General features: G+C 33.3%; 1 protein-coding gene across 1 annotated transcript; it reads left to right on the plus strand.

Moving 5' to 3' along the window:
- Positions 1-8,718: 8,718 nt before the first annotated feature.
- Positions 8,719-11,854, plus strand: LOC137837334 (glucan endo-1,3-beta-glucosidase 8-like). Its single transcript, XM_068646315.1, has 2 exons — positions 8,719-9,729; positions 10,625-11,854. The coding sequence occupies exons 1-2, from the start codon at positions 9,395-9,397 to the stop codon at positions 11,727-11,729; spliced, it is 1,440 nt and encodes a 479-aa protein (XP_068502416.1). The 5' UTR covers positions 8,719-9,394; the 3' UTR covers positions 11,730-11,854.
- The last annotated feature ends 2,317 nt before the right edge of the window (positions 11,855-14,171 follow it).

A 14,171-nucleotide genomic window follows, 5' to 3' on the forward strand; every position in this document is an offset into this window, starting at 1 on the left:
CCGCAGTTTTCATTTGGCAAAAAGGTATGTAGGGTTGATTGTGTTTTTTGGTTTTGTGGTTGCTTTTTGAATGCATTGGTGTTTTGGCCGTTTTTGTTTTGAATGCATTGTTTAGGGTTTAGGGTAAGTGTGTTTATTTTTGGTTTTGTGGCATTTTAGGGTTGTTTGTGGTGGTGTCTTGTGTGGTATAAGGTTTCTTGATCATTGTATATTTGTTTCCACTTGAAAGTTTGTATTATTGAGAAATAGTATTAAACTTTTGTCATGAGGAATTCGTGTTGTGGTTTAGGTTTTGAAGTTTGAATTTATTTGGATTTCATTGATTAGTGTTTTGTGGTCTGGCATTTTGGGACTGATTTTGAACTCTTTTTGTGTCTTGTGAGTTACTGGTGATAGAATTTAATGTGAATGCTAATGAACTGAATTAGTGACAGTGACATGGGCAATTGGTGACCCATTGGTTTTTATTTGGTGACATATGAAACACTTTTTGCACTGTGATGTTGTGTTAGAAGTGAATGTTTGCATATCTTTTTTTGCTTTTGTGAGGCTTTAAAAGGGAATCCAATTAGGTCATTGAATATGTTGAACAATTCATTATTTTAAAGGTAGCTTAAAATGTGATATGTGTAGCTTAGTGGTTACCCCTTGATTTTTATGTGGTTTAGGGTATGAAGAACTTTATGGCATGTGATGTTGTCTTTGAAATAAATATTTGCATGTCCTTTTGGGTGATGTGAGTGTTGAAAAGAGAGTCCAGTGAGCTCATTGTAGGTTAGACAAATTATAATTTTAAAGGTAGCTTGAAATAGGGTGTGTGAATGCAAGTGGTGACCCATTCATTTTTATTTGGTGACCTGTGAAGCACTTTTTTGCACTGTGATGTTGTGTTAGAAGTGATTGTTTGCATGTCTTTTTTTTGCTTTCGTGAGGCTTCAAAAGGGAGTCCAGTGAGCTTGAAGAATTGATTATTTTAAAGGTAGCTTGAAATGTGATATGTGTACCTAAGTGGTTACCCCTTTATTTTTATGTGGTTTAGGTACCTCTTTCTTTTTATGTGGGCATCTATGAAACACCTTTTGTACCGTCTTGTTGTGTTACAATTGAATGTTTGGATGTATTTTTTTGGTTTTTTTATTGATTAAATGAATTGTTTGTGAAGTTTTACAGAATGGAAAGTTCATTGTCCAAGAATTTTGTGTCATGCAAAAGCTGAATTGAAGGTATTGTTTTTTAGTTTGTGTTCATAATAGTTGAATATTTTGTGAATTGACTTTGTTTAATAATAAATAAAGATGGTGTTATTGTTTTATTTTGTGATGTTGCAGGTACGAGTTAGGCACAATGTGCTGACTCAATATATTGTTGATGTAAACCGTAAGCTTAGCAGCTTTCAACGACAAAGGGTACAACAAACTCCTTTTAAGTGGATGGTTGAAATGGACAAAGTTTTGGACATTTCAAACAACCTAATGAGAGAGCTACTAAGTAGATGGGCATCAGATAACGAGGCATTTAGGATTAAAAAAAATTTAGTTCCTTTTTCAATTCTTGATTTTTGTTTTATATTAGGATTGCCAGTTGTTGGTCTTGGTTAGAATGGTCATGTTGTTTGTCAGTTTAAAATTGGCACTGTTTTGTAGGTGCTTGTGCCAACCGTGTTCAATAAGCACTAGTGGTTGTACGCACTCAATTGTCAGATGAGGCAATTGCATGTATTGGACTCCATTAGTGATGGAATTGAAGGTCGATACAAGATTGATAAAATAATAGTAAATATTTGGATGTTCTTGAATACTTAATGAATTGATTTTGTTTAGATTTGTTTATCATTATTGTTAAATTGGATGTTGTAGGTTGATCGACTGCAACACCTTTTTGAAATTTTGGACGACTTCTCTAGAAAGAGTGGTTCTCAAATTTCATTGTTAAAAGAGAAGGTTCCCCTACAACCGAATACGTTAATATTGATAGTAATAATGTTATTTATTTTGATTTATATGTTGTTTAATTCGTTTGGACTTAATATTTTCAATTGTTGTTTAGGGTTACAAATTTGTTTGTTCTATGTAGTTATGACTGTGGCATTTTAGTTGTCAAATATATGGAGTTGTGGAATGCTTCACAGCAGTTGGATAGGAATACCTTTCCCCATTACCCTACAGTAAGAGTTATTTTGATGAGTTAACACGTTTAATTTAAAGTTTGGTGATTGGAAACTGATTTCATGTTATATTATTCATAAGGAGCTGCTACGGTTTCGTCAAGAAATGCTTTTGTCTTGGGTGTTAGATGAGCGTAACGTTGAACGATAAGCAGTGTTGAAAGATTTGGAAGTAGATTGTCCATGATTTTTATTTGACATATTTTTTATGTAATTGTACAATTTCATTCTTATTGACAAAAATGTTAGTTATTATGAGCTTATGTGAACAATATAGATACATTTGTTTGATCAATGAAAGCAATTTCAATTTGATTTAAGATATTTACTTCATGTATTGTTATATATCATATATTGGGCAGAAATATGTCATTGGACGACATAAATGTTAACTTGTATGTTCATAAATTGAGTGATATTGAGTGTTATTTTGACAGTTGATAGGAACTACATGTGTAAATAAGTGGGGATCCATGACAAGGTTTCTGCAAGTTCATTGTTTTCATCTTGGTTTTTGGGATTCAGAACTTGGCAGTGCAGGATGTATTTCAAGGGACATAGTTGTAAGGTATGAACATCAATTGGGTGGGTAAAGGCATGTTATGGTGGTCATAGGAACTCCTGTACTGTAAGTGGGGACATGTGTTAATAAGTCGGGACCCATGACAAGGTTTTTGCATGTTCATTTTTTTGCATGTTGGTTTTTGGGATTCATAACTTGGCAGTGCAGAATGTGTTTCAAGGGACGTAGTTGTAAGGTATGAATGTTAATTGGGTGGCTAAAGGCATGTTGTGGTTGTCATAAGTGGGGACCTATGATTAGGTTTCTGCAAGGTCATTTTTTTTATCTTGCTTTTTGGTATTCAACACTTGCTTTTTGGGTCCCCACACACATTCACTCATCAGAATTGAAGCTAGTCTTGCAGTATCCAATTGCCTAACCTCCAATGTTCTCACTGGAGTCTCATTTGAACCCTCACAAAAAAGAAAAAAAAAACTTCCAAACATTAACTTGGAGGATGACATGACAGTACATAAAGTTCTACACAAGTCTCCACTTAAAATCAACGGGGTCCCCACATATATCCACAGGCCACAACAGAAGCTACTCTTGCATTATCCAATTCCCTAGCCTCCAATATGCTCACTGTTGTCCCATCTGAACCCTCACAAGACCAAAAAATCGACATGGAAACATTAACTTCGAGGATGACATGACAATGCATAAAGTTTTACATAGGTCCCCACATAAAATCAAATGGGTCCCCACTTCACAGGTCTGGACTATTGAATTGCATAACCTGGATTGAACTCAATTGACCACATTCACTACAAACTTTAACAAACACATCTCAACAATACACAACAATCACAAATATACCTGCAGAGCTAACCAAGGCAATAAACATTTATGAATGAATAAGAAAATTAATCAACTCAGACATTGACAGTTTCCACAATAAATTAATCCTGAACAAAAATATTTGTTACCACAATTTCATAACAACATAAATTGTACAATACCACAAATTACAATTGTTTCAACAATGTCAATAAGCCATACATCCACTAACTTAAAACCAAAAAAACCTAAACACATCTATTATTGAAATACTCAAGCATAAGTTTTTCGATTTTTTGGCTTCCTCCTTGAATATGTTGTCCAAGGTGTTTTCAAAACAGTAGTCTTGAAACGTTTCTTCGGTTCATGGTTCATTTTAGGAAACATGTTGACTTTTTCATTTGGCTGGTCTTCATGTCCATGTAAGTCTTTCTCTTCATCTACATCTTCATGACTACTTTCTGGCTTTCTGAAGTATGTGGAATCCACTGAAAGAGGTTCAACTTCAACTACTTTTGACCAAGTATCATCAGGAACAAAATTTTTGCTTGCAATTAACTTAAGTATCTCGTTGACCTCTTTCTCCATACTCGTGATTAATACTTCCTGCTCCTCATATTTGTGCACCAGTTCACCAACTTTCACCTTCATTGCACGAACTTCATCCTTTGTTGGTTTGTTCTTTCTAATTCCACAACCAATTTGGTGAAAACCTTCTTGAACAAATTCACTGCAAAGTTCTTCATTGAAAGCACATAACTCAGCAACAACTTGTTTGTTGACATATATAATTCGAAACTTAATTATCTACATTCAAAACAACATTAATGTGATCGAAATTCCAATAAAAATGACATACCTTATTCTTACGCTGACCACGTCGAAGTTCATGGTCACCAACTCTAACATTCACCCAATGCATGATACGGGGATATTTATTTTCACTCCTAGGTACTTGACGCTTATAAGAGAACAAATGCTCAATTGCCCATATTTGAAGAATGAATACAAAAAATTAATTTATTACAAACACTTACTAATAAGAAAAATGTTTCATATTACCTGCAAGAGGTAAGCATAACCATCCACATGGATAAGCGATATACTTTCCTCTGTCATCCATTTTGAGGCCGAACAAAAAATATCAACCAAAATGTCATACACTAACCCTCCCCCCCCCCCCCCCCCCCCCCACCCCACCCCAATTATACATACCAAGTTTGTCTAAATCATCAACAATGTTAAACAATCCATCATGAACTAAACTCATTCTAGTAGGCACAATAAACTCCGACAAACCTAACAGGATGTACAACTTACAAAAGTCCTCTGAAGAAATATCGTTCCCACACTTACATCACCTTCTTAAAAAAAAACTCTTAATGTGAGATATAATTCTACTGTTCCTTAATTTTTGTACCAGCTACTCTAAGACCTACAATTAACACACATAGCTAAACAACACATATTGACACTGAAGTGCAAAACCTTGCTTCCTCTCCACCCAAACACTACATAACTTACTTAAAAGTCCACGACTCATTTTTATCTCCTCACGGACACACATAAGCCATCCAAATGGGGTGGGTTGTATAATACACTTTTGTTCCAAACTTAACTACTTTTTCACAACACCCAAACACTTTGATATGCAATTATGCCTAAACACTTGTATATTAAATTAAATACAAATACACTTTAATATATAAAATTATAAAAACATAAATATAACATCATGTCTACTTTAAAAAAAAATCATCATTTCAATCAAACCTTAGCTTGAGCCTCGGGATGAGGATCAATTGTAACAACCTCCTCATCTGAACGTCCGCTAATTGACATTATATCTTGAACAAGTAATTACTTAATCAATTCAAAACCATGAACACCACAATTCAATTCTACAAAAAACCAAAATAAATAGTGCCCCACCAAAATACATGCAAAAAATTAATAAAAAGCACACCGATTTTAACTATGCATAAACGTGACCGCAGGTCACCACCTATTCCCACATACCTCACCCCTTCCCCATCCTCCTTGCCCATCTCAACCCTCATAAAACTAAATTCAAACATTAACTTCGAAGGTTACAAGACAATGTATAAATACCTACACTCATCACATTTGAACCTACACTTACAATAATCAATTCTCTAACCTTGAATCATCTCACTGCACTACCTTTTCAACCCTAACAACACCAAAACAGAACATGCAAACATAATAGTGGTAAGACAACATGACAATGCAAAAGGTGCTTCCTAGGTCACCACATAAAAACAAAGGGGTCACCACTTCCCCATGATGTAGAGCATGGGAGCTTTGATGTTTAAAATCCATGATGAAGCTTAAAGTTGTGCTGCTTTTGGTTTGGGTTTAGATTAGAGTGTTTAGAATCTATGTAAAGATCAGTTCTTGACCCTTGCACAAAGCTTTCCCATTCTATTTTAAAAAGAAAAGTGTTTTTCTAAGCAAAGAGAAAAACAACCAGTTGAATTATCGAAATAATCGTTTGTTTGTCACTTGTCTTGTTTAAAGATTTTAAAACTATTTTTGATTTGGTTATGTAACTGCCTAACCAATTCAACCGGTTAAAACGAATTTTCAACCGGTTGATTGTAACATTTCATAACAGCATTTTGAAAACCTATTAATCTGTTTTGGGTGTGATCAAAACTGCTTTGGCTCATAAATGTTGCCTAGAATGGCTAGTTTTTTAATGCTATAAATGTAGTCTTTCTTTCAAAACAAAATACACAAGATTTTACACAGTTTGAAATCAAACAAAGTGAGATTGAGATTAGTTTTGAAAGAAGTTTTTCAAAGTTTGGAAGATTGTTGTTTAGCTTTGCACTGGTACAAGATCAGATCATAGGACTTCCTGGTTTCTGTAATCTCAGGTATTTTCTATTCCTTTCATGATTCTTGTAATTGTACTTCATAAACTTGTAAGTGTGTGTGAAATCATGCAAAGTCGGAGGGTGTTCTGACTTGAGGTGTGTGGTTGCAAAGAGGGTGAGTGGATCTTGTGGTTTTCAAGGTCACCTCTTTGTGATTGTGTTGTTGTAATCTGTAATTGATTACTAGTAGAACCCAATGGTTGTTCTGGGAACTAGATATAGCTCAAGGTTGAGTGAACCAGTATAAAATTGGTTGTGTATATCTCTCTCACTCTCACTCCTTATAATTGTTTGTTTTAGTTCTGCTTTTGTTGCTGCTATGAACAACCGATTAAAACGTATTTTCAATCGGTTAAAATTTTGTAAACAGTTTCTTAATCATTGTTTGATTGCTTTCCTTAATTTCTTATTTGTGATTATTTGATAAAGGTTCATTCTTATTCAATCTTTGCGAAAATCTTTGATAAATAATTCACCCCCTCTTTTTTAAGTCATCAATTCTTACACATGATAGTGTCACTAATTCAGGACATTAACATTCAAATTCAATTCTATCACCACTAACTCAGTCCCTAACCTTCTGGACACACAAAAACTTCAAAACCAGTCCCAAAATCGCACAACAAAAAACAATGAAAACCCAATCCATTGAAATTTCAAAACTCAAAAACCATAACACCAATTTTTGCATATGAAGTTTCTTTCTAAACTTCATTTTTTCAATGCCATAAATTTAGTGATATTTGACCTTTTTGAGTTAAACTGCAAAAATGGTACATACATGTTCAACTTACAAGGTTTTATACTAAATCTATGTCAATTGGCTCAAAAAGTGGGACATAATGAACAAATTATGCTTCTACGTTCACCTGACCTACAACCACTATTCTATTTTCCACTTATCCTTCTTTGGTCCATTATTCGTGCACTATTCTACATGCACATTTTCATGATTTTTATGTAATCAAACCCTATGACTGAACAATATGACAAGGATGGTTACTAACAGTTTTACTTATTTGTGATTAACCATCATTACATATTGCACTTCTTCATAATGATACAAACTTTCTTTAACTAATATTCTTTAAAAAATATATATCAAAATTTCCAAACTTAAACACTGAAATTGTTTTTTTTTTAGTAATTTAAACTATACAAGGCTACAAACTTTATTTTGAGAACAAAATTGTTATACAAAATCACAATGCAAAAACTCCTTCAAAGGTCTCCACATAAATACGAAGGGGTCCCCACTTAGCTAGACAGAAAACATTGCAAACATTCACATTAAATTCAAAACCAGCAACTCATAACACACACAAAAAGTTGAAAACCAGTCCCAAAATCACAGACCAAAAAACAGTAAACAATCAAATCCAAATCAATTAAAAATTCAAAACTCAAAAACCACAACAACAAACAAAGAAACGCAATTACACTACACTGAACGCTAGACAATGGAAATCAAACCAAACGCAAAACAATAAAACAAATAAGCCCTAAACCAAACGAACCAAAATACATACCTGATTCGAAATTGCACTCAACCAAAACCCTAATGCCAATGCACCTGTATGAAGCTTGCTTCTCCCTTCAATAACTGTCGCACACTTGTTTCGCGCCCAATCCAAAACCCTAAATCGCCACCCTAGAAAACGCCCAATCAAAAATCCCACCAATCCAGACCCTCCCAATCCAAAACGCAAGTGTTGTCCCTTCAGAATCCACATTTCTACCTTTCAAATGCACCGACCAATGGAAGAACAAACCTTATTGCTTCGACAAATCCTTTCACGACCGCACTCTTTCACGACCTACACTCTCTTTCTTTAATATTAAAAATATCATGTCAGCTGGTTGTATTCTGGAGCAACCTCAATATAGATGTCAAAATATCGGTACCTTTAGAAAAATATGAAAAAAAAATATGAACATAATCGATTACCATATTTTGAGTTATAATTTGTAAATATTTTAAAAAGCTATAAACTTGTATAAAAAAATATGGAAAAGGTATACTGTAATAATTAGATTTATTTGATGGAGTGTTATAAAAATTTTAGGTTGGTTATACCATTATAATAGATTTTTTTTATACTCTTATAAACGAGAATCGATGCGTATTTATTAACTCTCATAAATTAATTAATTAATTTTGGAAACCGTGACAATTGACGTAGTTTGTACATAGAATAAACCGAAGCATCTCGTTTCTTTCTTCTTTGCTTCAATATAAAGTCTAAACTCTTTCCCACTTCACACAACAAATAATATCAACTTCCAATCGTTCGTCACATAATCTTTTCATCCAAAACCGACACAAACACACACCTTTCTCTTTCAACTCTTTCTTATCACCGATTCAAACTTACATTATTTTCATTCCATTCATTTCACTGCATTTATTTTTTCTTACCTTTACCACTTTCTGCTATAGTTCAAACCCCTTCTCAAGTTACGTGGCTTTTATTCTAACTCTCTCTAGATCCACAATTTGGTGTCACCTTACCACCATCACAAAAAATTTGTGAAGCTAATCCATACTTTGTCTTTCTTCTTTGGGCACTATAGGGATTTTCATTCAACCCTTCTTTTTCATAAATTTTCAACTTTCATTTTTATCACCTATTTTAGTCAGAAAAGTGTAGGAAACAAAGAAACTTGATTCCTGGATTTATAGTGGTGGGCAGGAAGAACTTGTGCCAGTTGACATCTTCAAGTTCAATAGAGATTGGTAAAATACAACAAACCATAGAAAATAGTCTCTTTATATGGTGAATTAACTCACGTTAAAACCAAGTCATTCTTCTTCATTCGTTGGGCGAAAAAGTGTTCTAGATTTTTCATCCCAAAGGTCTCACTTTCACTTGTCACACTATCCAGTATCTCTGATTTTGAGTGGGGAAATTTTGTGATCACCCAAAAGCCTTTGAAGAGCAAATAATTTGTAGTAATACCCTTTTGTTTGTTTTTTCTGGGTTGATGGGAAAAGGGTGGTTTTTGAGATGGGTTTTTGTAGTGATTGGGGTGATGGGTTGGTGGGGTGTGGAAGGGCTTGGGGTGAACTGGGGGACTCAAGCCACACACCAGTTGAGAGCAGACACTGTGGTTGAGATGTTGAAGGACAATGGGATTCAAAAGGTGAAGCTGTTTGATGCAGATGAGTCTAGCATGAGTGCTCTATCTGGGTCAGGGATTGAAACCATGGTTGCCATTCCCAATAACCAACTTTCTGAGATGAATGACTATGATCGTGCCATGCAGTGGGTGAAGAAAAATGTCACAAGTTACAACTTCAGGGGTGGAGTTAACATCAAGTGAGTTACATAACTTTCTTTTTAATTTTGAGGGAGTGTAGAATGTTAGTAAGAAGTTATGTAATATGTTTCAATAATGAATCCGATCTGAGTGTTAATTTGGTTTCATATTTTGCTTGTTAATTTGGATTCTTTCTTGATATGAGTTTCTTTGTGATCAAATCTCATACATAATAAAAATGTACATTAAAAATTAAGTACATTATTGAGATAAAATTTTATTCAGATCGAAAAATAGTGTATAACTTTCATTTTCTACTTTTTATCTTATGGTTAAAGTATAATTACCGTGTGACTGTATGCAAATTGGCCTTCACTGGATCTAAGAAGGAGACACAGAAAAGTGACCTGATGTTGTACCTTTTTCTGAATATAGATTCTATTTTTCGGTACTTGTGGTGTGGCTTCTTGTGAGAGTGTTTAGAAAAAGCGATTTTAATTGACCGATTCAACTTCTAGATCTGTAGAACTAATTATTTCCTTTGTGACTAGAAAATCATTTTAAGTTTTACACTTTTAATTTTGAGAAAACTCATTGCACATCTTCTTTCCCATCTTTAATAAATGGAAGAAAAAAAACATTGGTCTTAAAGAAATGTTGAAAGACATAAACAAAGAGATGGAAGGAAGAGAAGAAAGAATTGTTATTGTTTTGAGTGTTGCGACTTGGAAGAAGAACTTGTGTGCTACTCCATCTTGGTTTTCTTTTCCTTTTGCAATTGCTCAAGAAATTTGAGATCCAAAAGTATGGATAAATGTTCTGTCTTTGAAACTTTTTCTCAATTCTGATTTTTGAACTAGGTAGTTCCAATGAATAATGCATGTTGGTTTTGTTTATATTTGAATTCCAATGAACTAAGTGTTTATTTTTCACTCCATCTTTATTCTTTCAAAGGTATGTAGCAGTTGGGAACGAGCCATTTTTGAGATCCTACAATGGTTCATTCATGAAAGTCACCTTCCCTGCATTACAGAACATTCAAAATGCCCTGAATGAAGTTGGTGTAGGAGACTCCATAAAAGCCACAGTGCCCTTAAACGCTGATGTGTATGAGTCTCCAATAAACAACCCTGTTCCATCAGCTGGAATGTTTAGGCCTGATATAAGTGAGCTAATGATTCAAATTGTGCAATTTTTGGCCAAGAACAATGCACCATTCACAGTGAACATTTACCCCTTCTTGAGCCTCTATGGGAATGACAATTTCCCTTTTGACTATGCCTTCTTTGATGGGGTGGCCAATCCCATAAATGATAATGGGGTTTCATACACCAATGTCTTTGATGCAAACTTTGACACCTTGGTCTCTGCCCTCCAAAAAGTGGGGTATGGGGACATGCCAATTTTGGTAGGAGAGGTAGGATGGCCAACAGATGGGGACAAAAATGCCAATGTAGGCAATGCTTTTAGGTTCTACAATGGGCTTCTACCAAGGCTTGCACTGAATAAAGGGACCCCACTTAAGCCAAAATATATTGAAGTTTATCTTTTTGGGCTCATTGATGAAGATGCCAAAAGCATTGACCCAGGGAACTTTGAGCGCCATTGGGGAATTTTTAAGTATGATGGAAAGCCTAAGTTTCCAATGGACCTTTCTGGAAAAGGCCCAAAAAAGCTACTAGTTGGTGCTCAAAATGTGCACTATCTTGATCCAAAGTGGTGCATGTTCAACCCTGAGACACAGGACATAAGCAAACTTGCTGATAACATAAATTATGCTTGCACACTTGCTGATTGCACTGCTCTTGGATATGGATCTTCTTGCAACAACTTGGATGCAAATGGGAATGCCTCATATGCCTTTAACATGTATTACCAGACACAGGATCAGAATGACTTGGCCTGCAATTTTGAAGGTTTGGCAAGGCTTACAACAACCAACATTTCAACACCATCTTGCAACTTTATTCTTCAGATCAATCCTTCCCTATCCCCTTCTCTCAGGCCCCCAATAGTAGCTTTCTTATCTATCACTCTACCCTTGATTTTAATGTTGTAGGGTCTTGTACATACATTATTATTATAGGTAGCAGGTATAGTATAGGGATTTTTATCATTCTGACAGCAATTTCATTTATTAATTATCAAATTTCATAACTTAAATTTGATAACTTATGTCAACAATTTTGATAATTTTTTACCTGTTTGGGTGATTATCTTGTCAAATTGCACGAGAATAGTAAAAACAAATCCCTACTATATACATACATGTGATCATGAGTTGTTGTACTTGAGATATTCTGAATGTTTCAACATTCATTTCCTGAAGAACTTTTTTACTTGAACATTATAGATCAGACGAAAAAAGTTGTTTTTTTCTCAAGTCTTAATGCATTTGACTTTTTATTCTGTGATCTAATTCTGGTGTCTTCACATGTGTCTGGGAAATACCATGCTAGTGTATGTATAACTGGTGACATCAAAGCATTGAGAATAGTTTTAAGGATTATTAAAATAAATTATTTTCATTGTTAATAGAAAAATCAACCGACAATTACACGATTAAAAGATTATAAATTGGTAGATATGTCAACTGCTTTCTTCTTCATTAACCACTAAAATTCTTTACTTTACTTTACATGAACAGGATCTTAAATAATTAGATGCGAGAATCAAATATAATATTTACAAGAAAAGTGCTTAGATAAAAAAAAAAAGAGAGAGAGAGAATGTTTTAACCGGAAAATCAATACACCGACTAATTTTATGTTTAGAGATAAAGTTTTGAAAACAAAAGAACGTTTACTTGTGATTTTATTTTCTGTTTTTATTTATAAAATTTCTAACTTATTTCTTTATTTTTCAAATATTCGTAAAAGGACAGAGAAAACAAATAAAAGTCATTTGCAGTGCTTTCAATTTAAATATTTGAAAACGAATAAAAAGAAAGTGACAATTTTGGAATTAAAAACCTAAAAAAAAAAACGCTGTAGATTTGTTCCTCTTATTCTTAGGTGAAAGTAGAAGTGAGGAGCATATGGATATTGTAATGGAGGAAGGTAGTGCATGCCAACTGCAAAGTTCAAATTTCAAACAAAATAGCTCTCTCACGTGCTTACAGTCTTAGAATATGATACTGAGTGGAACAAAATCGTGACGTTGACAAGGAAATTTTCAAAGCACAAAAGGATCAAAATTTGGAAAATGGAGCAATATTGAAAAATCCAAGAAGCCACTAATGAGTGTATGTCAATATTATAGAAGCAAAAGCTTTGAGCAAAGATAAAAAGGCTTTTCTAACAATGTTAAAAGATTTAAAACAACACAACAAAATTAGATTAAAAATAATTAGTTACTATATTAGTTAAATTAGATACTAATTTAGAAACTAAAAAAAGTTACTGATATCTAATTGTGGTTTCTATTATTAATAAAAATATTATAAAATACTTTTTAAATTGGTATCTAAATTAGTTACAAAAGTTTTAGCTACTAAAATTTTATATTCTAAATTAGTCTCTAAAAGGCTAATAGAGACTAATTTAGAACATAAGTAGTTAGTAGCTAAAATCTTGATAGCTAATATTAGATATCAATTTAGAAACTACTTTATAAATTTTTATTAATAATAGAAACTATTTTAGATATTAATAATTTTTTAGTTTATAAAATGGTCTCTAATTTAGTAAATATAGTGATTAATTATTTTAGTCTCTAAAATTAGTTTATTTTTAACGATTTTTTTGTAGTGCTAGCAAGGTCCAAAGTTTGTTAAAAGGTTTGATTGGTAAGGATAACAAATAAGAAAACACAAAAATAAGAAACACAAGAATAAGATTGAAAGAAAACAATTAAAATAGATTTTCACAATATACCACATAAGGGAGAGAGAGAGAGAGCGCGAGAGAAATTAAGTTAAGATAATATCATAAAACTAGTTAAGTGTAAACAACAATAAATGTCTACATTAGATGGTTTGTCTAAATACATCATTATTAGAGTGTCTATAATAGACTATACTATGCTTATTTCCATCAAACAATTAGGATTAACAAATGAACTCCTCCCACAAGGTACCATATACTTATATAGTTATACATATAGTAGCCTATATATAGAAATTAAGGAAAGGAAATAATAGAAAATTGATAAGACAACTAAATGTAAATAACAGTAAATGTCTACATTAGATGGTTTGTATGAACACATCATTATTAGATTGTCTCTAATAGATGATACTCTATACCTCTTTCCATCAGACAATTAGGGTAGCAAATGAAACTGTCTTGCAGGGTATTGTTTAAACTTGTCCCGATTTTGGTGGAGAATCTCCACATTGACCGGGTACGAGTATGGGTATGAGTAATATCCAATAGATATGACGATGAATTTTTACTAAATGTAAATAACAGTAAATGTCTACATTAGATGGTTTGTATGAACACATCATTATTAGATTGTCTCTAATAGATGATACTCTATACCTCTTTCCATCAGACAA

Source organism: Phaseolus vulgaris, chromosome 4, assembly GCF_000499845.2.
Source record: "Phaseolus vulgaris cultivar G19833 chromosome 4, P. vulgaris v2.0, whole genome shotgun sequence".
Lineage (NCBI taxonomy): Eukaryota > Viridiplantae > Streptophyta > Magnoliopsida > Fabales > Fabaceae > Phaseolus > Phaseolus vulgaris.